Source organism: Pagrus major, chromosome 21 (genome assembly GCF_040436345.1).
Source record: "Pagrus major chromosome 21, Pma_NU_1.0".
NCBI classification, from domain to species: domain Eukaryota; kingdom Metazoa; phylum Chordata; class Actinopteri; order Spariformes; family Sparidae; genus Pagrus; species Pagrus major.
Genome location: NC_133235.1, coordinates 30148865 through 30164335, shown reverse-complemented (window position 1 = coordinate 30164335; position 15471 = coordinate 30148865). Strand labels below are relative to the sequence as shown.

Here is a 15471-nt window from a genome sequence, read left to right as displayed (position 1 = left end):
ACCAAAAATACAAATTTCACCGGAATCCGATGGGGACTGCTGTGTCTCATTCAGCGAGTAGAGGACCACATTCGTGACGAATTTCGAGTCAATCGGTCAAAAGACGACCGTAACCCTAACCCTAGCTCCATAACCCTAACCCTAACCCTAACCCTAATGCCAGCCTTAAGGCAGTCTCATGAAACATTGTCTCTTTTCACTAAAATATTCACCAAAAATACAAATTTCACCGGAATCCGATGGGGACTGCTGTGTCTCGTTCAGCCAGTATAGGAGCACATTTGGGAGCGATTTCGAGTCAATCGGTCCAAAGACCTGGAAGCTATTGAAAAAATGGGCCACTTTTTTCTTTAAAATATTCACCAAAAATACAAATTTCACCGGAATCCGATGGGGACTGCTCTGTCTCGTTCAGCCAGTATAGGAGCACATTTGTGACGAATTTCGAGTCAATCGGTCAAAAGACGACCGTAACCCTAACCCTAGCTCGATAACCCTGAACCTAACCCTAACCCTAATGCCAGCCTTAAGGCAGTCTCATGAAACATTGTCTCTTTTCACTAAAATATTCACCAAAAATACAAATTTCACCGGAATCCGATGGGGACTGCTGTGTCTCGTTCAGCCAGTATAGGAGCACATTTGGGAGCGATTTCGAGTCAATCGGTCCAAAGACCTGGAAGCTATTGAAAAAATGGGCCACTTTTTTCTTTAAAATATTCACCAAAAATACAAATTTCACCGGAATCCGATGGGGACTGCTGTGTCTCATTCAGCGAGTAGAGGACCACATTCGTGACGAATTTCGAGTCAATCGGTCAAAAGACGACCGTAACCCTAACCCTAGCTCCATAACCCTAACCCTAACCCTAACCCTAATGCCAGCCTTAAGGCAGTCTCATGAAACATTGTCTCTTTTCACTAAAATATTCACCAAAAATACAAATTTCACCGGAATCCGATGGGGACTGCTGTGTCTCGTTCAGCCAGTATAGGAGCACATTCGTGACGAATTTCGAGTCAATCGGTCAAAAGACGACCGTAACCCTAACCCTAGCTCGATAACCCTAAACATAACCCTAACCCTAATGCCAGCCTTAAGGCAGTCTCATGAAACATTGTCTCTTTTCACTAAAATATTCACCAAAAATACAAATTTCACCGGAATCCGATGGGGACTGCTGTGTCTCGTTCAGCCAGTATAGGAGCACATTTGGGAGCGATTTCGAGTCAATCGGTCCAAAGACCTGGAAGCTATTGAAAAAATGGGCCACTTTTTTCTTTAAAATATTCACCAAAAATACAAATTTCACCGGAATCCGATGGGGACTGCTGTGTCTCATTCAGCGAGTAGAGGACCACATTCGTGACGAATTTCGAGTCAATCGGTCAAAAGACGACCGTAACCCTAACCCTAGCTCCATAACCCTAACCCTAACCCTAACCCTAATGCCAGCCTTAAGGCAGTCTCATGAAACATTGTCTCTTTACACTAAAATATTCACCAAAAATACAAATTTCACCGGAATCCGATGGGGACTGCTGTGTCTCATTCAGCGAGTAGAGGACCACATTCGTGACGAATTTCGAGTCAATCGGTCAAAAGACGACCGTAACCCTAACCCTAGCTCCATAACCCTAACCCTAACCCTAACCCTAATGCCAGCCTTAAGGCAGTCTCATGAAACATTGTCTCTTTTCACTAAAATATTCACCAAAAATACAAATTTCACCGGAATCCGATGGGGACTGCTGTGCCTCGTTCAGCCAGTATAGGAGCACATTCGTGACGAATTTCGAGTCAATCGGTCAAAAGACGACCGTAACCCTAACCCTAGCTCGATAACCCTAAACCTAACCCTAACCCTAATGCCAGCCTTAAGGCAGTCTCATGAAACATTGTCTCTTTTCACTAAAATATTCACCAAAAATACAAATTTCACCGGAATCCGATGGGGACTGCTGTGTCTCGTTCAGCCAGTATAGGAGCACATTTGGGAACGATTTCGAGTCAATCGGTCCAAAGACCTGGAAGCTATTGAAAAAATGGGCCACTTTTTTCTTTAAAATATTCACCAAAAATACAAATTTCACCGGAATCCGATGGGGACTGCTGTGTCTCGTTCAGCCAGTATAGGAGCACATTTGGGAGCGATTTCGAGTCAATCGGTCCAAAGACCTGGAAGCTATTGAAAAAATGGGCCACTTTTTTCTTTAAAATATTCACCAAAAATACAAATTTCACCGGAATCCGATGGGGACTGCTGTGTCTCATTCAGCGAGTAGAGGACCACATTCGTGACGAATTTCGAGTCAATCGGTCAAAAGACGACCGTAACCCTAACCCTAGCTCCATAACCCTAACCCTAACCCTAACCCTAATGCCAGCCTTAAAGCTAGGGTCTGTAATCCTGTTCAAAAGCACTTTTTCTTATACTGGGGGAAATGGCCCGTCTAATTTCAGAGGAATCGGTACGCTATGTCAGCAGGAAAAGGAATGGAAAATAACAGAGCTCTGTGACAGCCGCAAGACTGAGAAAACTCCCCCCTATCCGTTCCCTTCGGTCTGAATAGCACGGATTGGTCGAAGTTTGCTCGGAGACTAAGGAACCAATCAGATGCCTTCATGTCTAGTTCTGCACCCGCCCCCTCCTACGGAGCGCGCACCGCCTTCAGGTCTTGCTGCCTGCTGCCGATTCAGTAAACCTCTGCAGGACTACAGAGTTATAGAACGGATTTCGTGATCATTTGAGCAATGGCTGAGAAAACGCAGCCCAAACCGCCTCAACGGTTACTTGTTACGGCTCTTCCAGAGAAAAAGGCAAAAAAGAGAAAGCCAGAGGAAGAAAAGTCTGCAAACAAAAAGCTTCTGGATAAAGCAAGAGCGAAAACCAGAGTCAACATTGGTTCAGCTTTTGAGCGGTGGAGACAACTGAGGGATCTGAAGAGACTCAAAAGTGATGCCGAGGTTGCCGTCTTTCTGTTGGACAGGTAATTATTTGTTTAGCCTCAGGGAGGATTTCTTATTTTCATGAAAATGTAGGCTAACTTTTGCTAACGTAGCTACTATTGTAGCTTGTATTAGCCAAATGCTAATATTAGCTTCTCTGTGGTGTAAAACGGGCCGATGACGCTAGTATTGAATAGATTATAGTATATTGATTTTATACAAGATATTACTCTACTACCATAGTCGTCTGTGTCTGTGTTATTGTGATAAAAGACGCATGGCTTTTACAACCGCGGTGACGTAGCTCATTTATGTTTCATAGCTATGAGAAGGATCCATCAACCTCGACGCCGTCTAAAGGATTGATGAGGCCACCTCCCCCGCCAGTTTCAACTATTGTGTCTGAGTCTCTTTCCGACCGGTGAGTTCAACTGGCTGCTGCTGCTGCTGCTGCTGCTATGAATATGAATTTGTCAACGCTTTTACATCTAGCCTTTTCTGTTTTATGTGCCTCAAAGTGCTATTTGAGGTATTATTATCAGTGATATCTGCCATATCATTATACAAACATTATAAATACATGTAAATGTTAGTGATTAGATCACTGTCCTTCACCATAGGAGGTCCAGCACTCAACACAGAGTTGTTAACATCAACTAAAACAACAACCAACACTAAAATAAAACACAGCTACCATAAGTTGTACCTCTAACTTTGTGTGGTGTTGGTGGAGTAATTGATCATGTTACAAGCTTGTCATGGGCTGCAGTAGTCTGTACATGCTATGCAGTGAGGATAGGGACAACTGTGGATCTTCAGTTTATATCAATCTTTATGCTTTTTTGGTCCAACTGCCAAACCCAAGACTTCTATTTCTACATTATACATACACAAACAGTTCCATGTTTTGTCCTCTATGAATGAAGGGTAAATGTATGTTGATGCTGCACTGACAGTATTCTCTAATTGTGTAATCTTCACAGCGATGAAGACTTCTCAGTAGCTGGGGTTCAGGATTTGGACATAAGCTGCCCAGAGGAGACAGCTCTTCAGCAATTGGATGCAAGGTATGTTACTGACCACACACGCCATGCTTAGTTTATTTTGTTCTTTTTGCGTTTTTTGTTAATTGAATCCTTGTGTGCTTCTCCTTCCTTTGTCACGGCCGTGCGGCCCAGTTTGTGACGAGGGAGGAAGAAGCACACCAGGTCCAATTTATTTTAAGATTAGTCAGATGGTTTTGTCCAATAATTTGCAGAGTAAAATTTACTGTAAAATCATAGTCAATCTCTATGTAGATTGATATAGCTGGATTTAAAAAATATCATCTACTGAAATTTCAGAAACTAATTTGACATTCCTACAATGTAATTCTGATGCAATGTCCAGGCAGGACAACAAAAGGGGTGTGCCATCCTTCAGATGTGGACCAAAGACATCTGCAACCACTTCTGGTATTGCTGCAAGACTGCAGATACATACACAGAGTTCTTTGTAAGTATTATAGAAATAAAAATATCTAGGCCAGATTTTATTTTGTAATAGTTATTTTGGAGAAATTGATTCTTTTGTTATTGACCACATTTATTTTTCTTAGGACATGTGGGCTGGCCTGCTTCACCACGTGTCAGGAACACATGCGTGGGCCTTAGGTGCCTGTCACCATGGTCCCTTGGTGGAGGACAGAGAGAAGACCTGGATCGAGAAGAATTCTGTAGCACACCAGAGACTGAGAGAAGTTGTCCTTGACGCACGCTGGCTAAAGAATGTACACAAATATCTACATTTCCGGTAAGTCAGTATAGGTCTATGTTCCACTTACTGTTTTCACAATGAAACTTTGACTTCTTGTCAGTCATAATTGTCATAATCAGATTCTGAAGTAATTGTAAATGCTCTCTGTGCTCTCAGGTCTACTGCAGAATTGGAGTCGTTCCATAATCACATTTTGATGTATGCGAGCAAACGCTTCTCCTTTTCACCGCCTGTGTACGCCGCTCGAGTCATGTTGGCTGTCCTGGACTACAACCACCATGTTGACAGACCAGTCAAGAAAAGGACTGATGGCTCGATTCAGTATGTTCATTTTTATCTTATAAAAATAAAATACTTATTTTTAATTTCCAGAATTCAAGAGGACATCACAGTGCACAGATTTTGGTTAAAAACATACATTAAAGGTTTATTTTTTTATAGGAGGATTAGCACAGTCAAGCATGTGAACACTGATGAGCAAAAAAAAAGGCCAAAAAATATTAAGATACCTTTCTTGGTGTTTTTGAAGAGGACATCTTTGTCCCCAAATGTTAAGAACGTACATTTTTCATAAGGGTGCACAAGGGTGAAGAATAGAGACTTCCTTCAGCCAACAAGGTTTTTATTTTCTTTGCAAAGAAAAGGTCAATCAACATGCTTGCGGTTCAAAATGAAGGGAAACATTTACACCTGAGTAAAAGCCCACCTCTGATGTGTGCTTTACGTCCTTTGTCTGCTGTAGGGTCGTCCTCTTACCTAGGGTGTGTTTTCACACTCTTTTGTCTTTCACAGATGGGCAGTGACCCCCTGAAGTGTGAAGCTAAGAGGTCTAGTCAGCACAATTTAAAATACAAAAGGATTTGAGTATTGATGAGAAAGTGAGATGTTTGGTGTCTCAGGTAGTTGAAATCTAAAGGGATTCAATTTACAATTACAATTTAAAAGTCTGATATTTTGGTGAGAATGTGGGAGGTTGTGTGTCTTAGAAATAAGTTGAAATTACAGTGGTTATGATAGATGTTGCTCCCTTCAGACATTGTTCAACTGCGGGCAGAGCTTTATGCCTCAGACCTTGACGCATACAACTCCACCCTGACTAAATTCTATGCTAATATGAATGTATCACAAAGCTTCTTATCTTTTCTCTTATTACAGATACGGCAAGGTGTACAACAAAAAGTCAAAGAAGTGGAGCCTGTACACAGAAAAGGTGGAGAAGGACTACAGCTACATTCCAGACCTTCAAAGTGCAATTCTGCGGTGCAGGCTGTCTGCTACTGGGGGTTTGCCACGGACTGCAAGGAAAAGGCCAGATGATCCACGTCAACATGGGGTTCTGTCAGGTGTCCCAGCTCCATCGATGCAGGAACTTTTGCAGACCCAACTCAGCAGAGGCCTAGGTGAGTTTTCTTACAATATTGTAGCTTGATGAAGTTATAACATAATGTACACATTATGTACACGCTCTAAGTATTCTTATTCATTGATTGTCTCAAAAAATTTATTAATTATTATCAGATGTGTAATTGTGATATTCTTCCTAAAGGTAAATCACTGCCAAAGGAGTAGATCACCACAGCTGACAACTACTCCACACAGCCTGACCTGTCTCCCATCCCTGGAAACACCATGTATATACTATTCTTGAAAATCTACAGATTATTTATGTAACAATAAAAAGAGTTATACCAATTTTGTTGTTGTTTGTAATCACTTATTTTGAATGTGGTGGTGAGAAAATCTATTGCTTGTTTTGCAGATATAGTACAATGAAAGGCATTCATCTTTTTCAAAAGTTTTATTCAAAAATGACAAAATATAAATAACAAGAGACAAATTTTAAATAAAAGTAAAATATAAACAACCTTGTTATGTGCATAATGTAAACCTCAGTCCAAATGTTGCCATATAAATGGCAGGGCTTCAGTGTAAATCTTTAGATCTCTTTTCAGACTCTGCTAGGGACAAAACCCTTGTACTGTCCATTGGGGTCTGGGTAGCGGTCTCTGATTTTCCAGACACAGCAACTAGGAATAACCACTCTGTGCCCAGCACCCAGTGCCCCATATTGCCACTGATGCTGAGATCTGCAGGACGTCGAACAGGAGGCTTGGGTCCCTTGTAAGGCAGATCTGAAGCACCTGATGGGATTCTTCCAAGCTCAGTCGTCCAATTCTAGCCTGTAAAAAAAAACAGTTCATCAAGAAGATTAGACCTTGTCCTTTATTATTACTAATATTATTTTTGGTTTGTTGCCAGACCAGAGTTGAAAATTTAATTTGTTTATATTTTTCTTTTACAGTTTATGAATGACAATAAACTAAAAGAAATGTTGTGCTCACAGTAAATGGCATGTCATTGTTTACCGTTCTAGATAATGTGGAGATCATGGGGGGCAAAAGGCTATTTTAGAAAGGCTACCTGCTCTTCTGCAATTCTTTGAGCTTGCAGATTCTCCATTCGTTGAATATCCTCATCTTGTAAACGCTCTCCAGTCGCAGTCCGGCTTGCTCCACGTCCTTGACCTCGAGTTCCTCGGCCTCTGCCCCTTGCAGCCCCTCGAGCACGGCCTCCTCTGGCTCTAGCACGACCGCGTCCTCTTGGAGCTGAAGACGTGCTCGGTTGCGGACTGTAGCTCGGATCTGAGCCAGTGCTCTGATCATGTAAACTCTAACAATCAAACAACAAAGATATCGTTAGCCTAATAGCATTTCTGTCTAACTAATTTTTAGAGTAAAATTGACATATTGGCCCAAATTTACTTCTCTAACACTTCTGCATTACCCTGCATTATTGTCAATGAAAAAACCGAGTTGCTATTACATGCTATGTGACTAATAACAATAATAATAAAAATAAAACACGTTTGTCAGTGAATAACACGTAACACGTATTACAATGTAATTTAGCTGATGGGTCTGTATCCAGCCGGATCCTTGGAGAGATTCGGCAGATTCAGACCCGACCTGCCTCTGGGTCTGCACACAGACTGATGTGCTAGAAAACAAAACAAAAAACATAATAATATAGTTTACTTACAGATAAATGAGACATGATTCTGTTCGTTGTTGTCCTCCAAAATACTCCGAAATAGCTAGCTCTTTAGGTTAGCTCCAGGTTAGCTTCCCTCTCCGTGCCGCTTGTCATTTTTGGTGTGCGGCTGTGCGCGTTCCTGTGTGTGGGGGCGTGGCTTGGACGGACTCACTGACGGGAGGGGGAGCAGGGGGGAGGAACTTAGAGGAGGCAGGAGGAGGTGCATTTTTCAATTCTTGCTCGCTCTCTTGCTAGTTTTCCAGGATTACAGACCCTAGCTTTAAGGCAGTCTCATGAAACATTGTCTCTTTTCACTAAAATATTCACCAAAAATACAAATTTCACCGGAATCCGATGGGGACTGCTGTGTCTCGTTCAGCCAGTATAGGAGCACATTTGGGAGCGATTTCGAGTCAATCGGTCCAAAGACCTGGAAGCTATTGAAAAAATGGGCCACTTTTTTCTTTAAAATATTCACCAAAAATACAAATTTCACCGGAATCCGATGGGGACTGCTGTGTCTCATTCAGCGTGTAGAGGACCACATTCGTGACGAATTTCGAGTCAATCGGTCAAAAGACAACCGTAACCCTAACCCTAGCTCCATAACCCTAACCCTAACCCTAACCCTAATGCCAGCCTTAAGGCAGTCTCATGAAACATTGTCTCTTTTCACTAAAATATTCACCAAAAATACAAATTTCACCGGAATCCGATGGGGACTGCTGTGTCTCGTTCAGCCAGTATAGGAGCACATTTGTGACGAATTTCGAGTCAATCGGTCAAAAGACGACCGTAACCCTAACCCTAGCTCGATAACCCTGAACCTAACCCTAACCCTAATGCCAGCCTTAAGGCAGTCTCATGAAACATTGTCTCTTTTCACTAAAATATTCACCAAAAATACAAATTTCACCGGAATCCGATGGGGACTGCTGTGTCTCGTTCAGCCAGTATAGGAGCACATTTGGGAGCGATTTCGAGTCAATCGGTCCAAAGACCTGGAAGCTATTGAAAAAATGGGCCACTTTTTTCTTTAAAATATTCACCAAAAATACAAATTTCACCGGAATCCGATGGGGACTGCTGTGTCTCATTCAGCGAGTAGAGGACCACATTCGTGACGAATTTCGAGTCAATCGGTCAAAAGACGACCGTAACCCTAACCCTAGCTCCATAACCCTAACCCTAACCCTAACCCTAATGCCAGCCTTAAGGCAGTCTCATGAAACATTGTCTCTTTTCACTAAAATATTCATCAAAAATACAAATTTCACCGGAATCCGATGGGGACTGCTGTGCCTCGTTCAGCCAGTATAGGAGCACATTCGTGACGAATTTCGAGTCAATCGGTCAAAAGACGACCGTAACCCTAACCCTAGCTCGATAACCCTAAACCTAACCCTAACCCTAATGCCAGCCTTAAGGCAGTCTCATGAAACATTGTCTCTTTTCACTAAAATATTCACCAAAAATACAAATTTCACCGGAATCCGATGGGGACTGCTGTGTCTCGTTCAGCCAGTATAGGAGCACATTTGGGAGCGATTTCGAGTCAATCGGTCCAAAGACCTGGAAGCTATTGAAAAAATGGGCCACTTTTTTCTTTAAAATATTCACCAAAAATACAAATTTCACCGGAATCCGATGGGGACTGCTGTGTCTCGTTCAGCCAGTATAGGAGCACATTTGGGAGCGATTTCGAGTCAATCGGTCCAAAGACCTGGAAGCTATTGAAAAAATGGGCCACTTTTTTCTTTAAAATATTCACCAAAAATACAAATTTCACCGGAATCCGATGGGGACTGCTGTGTCTCATTCAGCGAGTAGAGGACCACATTCGTGACGAATTTCGAGTCAATCGGTCAAAAGACGACCGTAACCCTAACCCTAGCTCCATAACCCTAACCCTAACCCTAACCCTAATGCCAGCCTTAAGGCAGTCTCATGAAACATTGTCTCTTTTCACTAAAATATTCACCAAAAATACAAATTTCACCGGAATCCGATGGGGACTGCTGTGTCTCGTTCAGCCAGTATAGGAGCACATTTGGGAGCGATTTCGAGTCAATCGGTCCAAAGACCTGGAAGCTATTGAAAAAATGGGCCACTTTTTTCTTTAAAATATTCACCAAAAATACAAATTTCACCGGAATCCGATGGGGACTGCTGTGTCTCATTCAGCGAGTAGAGGACCACATTCGTGACGAATTTCGAGTCAATCGGTCAAAAGACGACCGTAACCCTAACCCTAGCTCCATAACCCTAACCCTAACCCTAACCCTAATGCCAGCCTTAAGGCAGTCTCATGAAACATTGTCTCTTTTCACTAAAATATTCACCAAAAATACAAATTTCACCGGAATCCGATGGGGACTGCTGTGCCTCGTTCAGCCAGTATAGGAGCACATTCGTGACGAATTTCGAGTCAATCGGTCAAAAGACGACCGTAACCCTAACCCTAGCTCGATAACCCTAAACCTAACCCTAACCCTAATGCCAGCCTTAAGGCAGTCTCATGAAACATTGTCTCTTTTCACTAAAATATTCACCAAAAATACAAATTTCACCGGAATCCGATGGGGACTGCTGTGTCTCGTTCAGCCAGTATAGGAGCACATTTGGGAGCGATTTCGAGTCAATCGGTCCAAAGACCTGGAAGCTATTGAAAAAATGGGCCACTTTTTTCTTTAAAATATTCACCAAAAATACAAATTTCACCGGAATCCGATGGGGACTGCTGTGTCTCGTTCAGCCAGTATAGGAGCACATTTGGGAGCGATTTCGAGTCAATCGGTCCAAAGACCTGGAAGCTATTGAAAAAATGGGCCACTTTTTTCTTTAAAATATTCACCAAAAATACAAATTTCACCGGAATCCGATGGGGACTGCTGTGTCTCATTCAGCGAGTAGAGGACCACATTCGTGACGAATTTCGAGTCAATCGGTCAAAAGACGACCGTAACCCTAACCCTAGCTCCATAACCCTAACCCTAACCCTAACCCTAATGCCAGCCTTAAGGCAGTCTCATGAAACATTGTCTCTTTTCACTAAAATATTCACCAAAAATACAAATTTCACCGGAATCCGATGGGGACTGCTGTGTCTCGTTCAGCCAGTATAGGAGCACATTTGGGAGCGATTTCGAGTCAATCGGTCCAAAGACCTGGAAGCTATTGAAAAAATGGGCCACTTTTTTCTTTAAAATATTCACCAAAAATACAAATTTCACCGGAATCCGATGGGGACTGCTGTGTCTCGTTCAGCCAGTATAGGAGCACATTTGGGAGCGATTTCGAGTCAATCGGTCCAAAGACCTGGAAGCTATTGAAAAAATGGGCCACTTTTTTCTTTAAAATATTCACCAAAAATACAAATTTCACCGGAATCCGATGGGGACTGCTGTGTCTCATTCAGCGAGTAGAGGACCACATTCGTGACGAATTTCGAGTCAATCGGTCAAAAGACGACCGTAACCCTAACCCTAGCTCCATAACCCTAACCCTAACCCTAACCCTAATGCCAGCCTTAAGGCAGTCTCATGAAACATTGTCTCTTTTCACTAAAATATTCACCAAAAATACAAATTTCACCGGAATCCGATGGGGACTGCTGTGTCTCGTTCAGCCAGTATAGGAGCACATTTGGGAGCGATTTCGAGTCAATCGGTCCAAAGACCTGGAAGCTATTGAAAAAATGGGCCACTTTTTTCTTTAAAATATTCACCAAAAATACAAATTTCACCGGAATCCGATGGGGACTGCTGTGTCTCATTCAGCGAGTAGAGGACCACATTCGTGACGAATTTCGAGTCAATCGGTCAAAAGACGACCGTAACCCTAACCCTAGCTCCATAACCCTAACCCTAACCCTAACCCTAATGCCAGCCTTAAGGCAGTCTCATGAAACATTGTCTCTTTTCACTAAAATATTCACCAAAAATACAAATTTCACCGGAATCCGATGGGGACTGCTGTGTCTCGTTCAGCCAGTATAGGAGCACATTCGTGACGAATTTCGAGTCAATCGGTCAAAAGACGACCGTAACCCTAACCCTAGCTCCATAACCCTAAACCTAACCCTAACCCTAATGCCAGCCTTAAGGCAGTCTCATGAAACATTGTCTCTTTTCACTAAAATATTCACCAAAAATACAAATTTCACCGGAATCCGATGGGGACTGCTGTGTCTCGTTCAGCCAGTATAGGAGCACATTTGGGAGCGATTTCGAGTCAATCGGTCCAAAGACCTGGAAGCTATTGAAAAAATGGGCCACTTTTTTCTTTAAAATATTCACCAAAAATACAAATTTCACCGGAATCCGATGGGGACTGCTGTGTCTCGTTCAGCCAGTATAGGAGCACATTTGGGAGCGATTTCGAGTCAATCGGTCCAAAGACCTGGAAGCTATTGAAAAAATGGGCCACTTTTTTCTTTAAAATATTCACCAAAAATACAAATTTCACCGGAATCCGATGGGGACTGCTGTGTCTCATTCAGCGAGTAGAGGACCACATTCGTGACGAATTTCGAGTCAATCGGTCAAAAGACGACCGTAACCCTAACCCTAGCTCCATAACCCTAACCCTAACCCTAACCCTAATGCCAGCCTTAAGGCAGTCTCATGAAACATTGTCTCTTTTCACTAAAATATTCACCAAAAATACAAATTTCACCGGAATCCGATGGGGACTGCTGTGTCTCGTTCAGCCAGTATAGGAGCACATTTGGGAGTGATTTCGAGTCAATCGGTCCAAAGACCTGGAAGCTATTGAAAAAATGGGCCACTTTTTTCTTTAAAATATTCACCAAAAATACAAATTTCACCGGAATCCGATGGGGACTGCTGTGTCTCGTTCAGCCAGTATAGGAGCACATTTGTGACGAATTTCGAGTCAATCGGTCAAAAGACGACCGTAACCCTAACCCTAGCTCGATAACCCTGAACCTAACCCTAACCCTAATGCCAGCCTTAAGGCAGTCTCATGAAACATTGTCTCTTTTCACTAAAATATTCACCAAAAATACAAATTTCACCGGAATCCGATGGGGACTGCTGTGTCTCGTTCAGCCAGTATAGGAGCACATTTGGGAGCGATTTCGAGTCAATCGGTCCAAAGACCTGGAAGCTATTGAAAAAATGGGCCACTTTTTTCTTTAAAATATTCACCAAAAATACAAATTTCACCGGAATCCGATGGGGACTGCTGTGTCTCATTCAGCGAGTAGAGGACCACATTCGTGACGAATTTCGAGTCAATCGGTCAAAAGACGACCGTAACCCTAACCCTAGCTCCATAACCCTAACCCTAACCCTAACCCTAATGCCAGCCTTAAGGCAGTCTCATGAAACATTGTCTCTTTTCACTAAAATATTCACCAAAAATACAAATTTCACCGGAATCCGATGGGGACTGCTGTGTCTCGTTCAGCCAGTATAGGAGCACATTTGGGAGCGATTTCGAGTCAATCGGTCCAAAGACCTGGAAGCTATTGAAAAAATGGGCCACTTTTTTCTTTAAAATATTCACCAAAAATACAAATTTCACCGGAATCCGATGGGGACTGCTGTGTCTCATTCAGCGTGTAGAGGACCACATTCGTGACGAATTTCGAGTCAATCGGTCAAAAGACGACCGTAACCCTAACCCTAGCTCCATAACCCTAACCCTAACCCTAACCCTAATGCCAGCCTTAAGGCAGTCTCATGAAACATTGTCTCTTTTCACTAAAATATTCACCAAAAATACAAATTTCACCGGAATCCGATGGGGACTGCTGTGCCTCGTTCAGCCAGTATAGGAGCATATTCGTGACGAATTTCTAGTCAATCGGTCAAAAGACGACCTTAACCCTAACCCTAGCTCCATAACCCTAACCCTAACCCTAACCCTAATGCCAGCCTTAAGGCAGTCTCATGAAACATTGTCTCTTTTCACTAAAATATTCACCAAAAATACAAATTTCACCGGAATCCGATGGGGACTGCTGTGTCTCGTTCAGCCAGTATAGGAGCACATTTGGGAGCGATTTCGAGTCAATCGGTCCAAAGACCTGGAAGCTATTGAAAAAATGGGCCACTTTTTTCTTTAAAATATTCACCAAAAATACAAATTTCACCGGAATCCGATGGGGACTGCTGTGTCTCATTCAGCGAGTAGAGGACCACATTCGTGACGAATTTCGAGTCAATCGGTCAAAAGACGACCGTAACCCTAACCCTAGCTCCATAACCCTAACCCTAACCCTAACCCTAATGCCAGCCTTAAGGCAGTCTCATGAAACATTGTCTCTTTTCACTAAAATATTCACCAAAAATACAAATTTCACCGGAATCCGATGGGGACTGCTGTGTCTCGTTCAGCCAGTATAGGAGCACATTCGTGACGAATTTCGAGTCAATCGGTCAAAAGACGACCGTAACCCTAACCCTAGCTCGATAACACTAAACCTAACCCTAACCCTAATGCCAGCCTTAAGGCAGTCTCATGAAACATTGTCTCTTTTCACTAAAATATTCACCAAAAATACAAATTTCACCGGAATCCGATGGGGACTGCTGTGTCTCGTTCAGCCAGTATAGGAGCACATTTGGGAGCGATTTCGAGTCAATCGGTCCAAAGACCTGGAAGCTATTGAAAAAATGGGCCACTTTTTTCTTTAAAATATTCACCAAAAATACAAATTTCACCGGAATCCGATGGGGACTGCTGTGTCTCGTTCAGCCAGTATAGGAGCACATTCGTGACGAATTTCGAGTCAATCGGTCAAAAGACGACCGTAACCCTAACCCTAGCTCGATAACCCTAAACCTAACCCTAACCCTAATGCCAGCCTTAAGGCAGTCTCATGAAACATTGTCTCTTTTCACTAAAATATTCACCAAAAATACAAATTTCACCGGAATCCGATGGGGACTGCTGTGTCTCGTTCAGCCAGTATAGGAGCACATTTGGGAGCGATTTCGAGTCAATCGGTCCAAAGACCTGGAAGCTATTGAAAAAATGGGCCACTTTTTTCTTTAAAATATTCACCAAAAATACAAATTTCACCGGAATCCAATGGGGACTGCTGTGTCTCATTCAGCGAGTAGAGGACCACATTCGTGACGAATTTCGAGTCAATCGGTCAAAAGACGACCGTAACCCTAACCCTAGCTCCATAACCCTAACCCTAACCCTAACCCTAATGCCAGCCTTAAGGCATTCTCATGAAACATTGTCTCTTTTCACTAAAATATTCACCAAAAATTCAAATTTCACCGGAATCCGATGGGGACTGCTGTGTCTCGTTCAGCCAGTATAGGAGCACATTCGTGACGAATTTCGAGTCAATCGGTCAAAAGACGACCGTAACCCTAACCCTAGCTCGATAACCCTAAACCTAACCCTAACCCTAATGCCAGCCTTAAGGCAGTCTCATGAAACATTGTCTCTTTTCACTAAAATATTCACCAAAAATACAAATTTCACCGGAATCCGATGGGGACTGCTGTGTCTCGTTCAGCCAGTATAGGAGCACATTTGGGAGCGATTTCGAGTCAATCGGTCCAAAGACCTGGAAGCTATTGAAAAAATGGGCCACTTTTTTCTTTAAAATATTCACCAAAAATACAAATTTCACCGGAATCCGATGGGGACTGCTGTGTCTCGTTCAGCCAGTATAGGAGCACATTTGGGAGCGATTTCGAGTCAATCGGTCCAAAGACCTGGAAGCTATTGAAAAAATGGGC

General features: G+C 42.7%; 1 protein-coding gene and 1 long non-coding RNA gene across 3 annotated transcripts; one reads left to right on the top strand and one right to left on the bottom strand.

Annotated features, from left to right (window-relative positions):
* Positions 1–2395: 2395 nt before the first annotated feature.
* LOC141016880 (uncharacterized) lies at positions 2396–6397 on the top strand. Its single transcript, XM_073491452.1, has 8 exons — positions 2396–2991; positions 3273–3371; positions 3934–4017; positions 4340–4444; positions 4548–4741; positions 4862–5026; positions 5861–6105; positions 6252–6397. Exons 4-8 carry the CDS (start codon positions 4373–4375, stop codon positions 6272–6274), a joined length of 699 nt encoding a protein of 232 aa, XP_073347553.1. The 5' UTR covers positions 2396–2991; positions 3273–3371; positions 3934–4017; positions 4340–4372; the 3' UTR covers positions 6275–6397.
* A 130-nt stretch (positions 6398–6527) lies between these two features.
* On the bottom strand, positions 6528–8017 carry LOC141017211 (uncharacterized). Of its 2 annotated transcripts, XR_012180631.1 has the most exons (3): positions 7745–8017; positions 7127–7375; positions 6529–6885 (listed from the first exon to the last, which is right to left on the bottom strand). It is a non-coding gene; the product is annotated as an uncharacterized lncRNA (long non-coding RNA). The 2 variants fall into 2 exon arrangements; XR_012180632.1 differs by lacking the exon at positions 7745–8017 and having other exon boundaries at positions 6528–6885; positions 7127–7652.
* Between the last annotated feature and the right edge of the window lie 7454 nt (positions 8018–15471).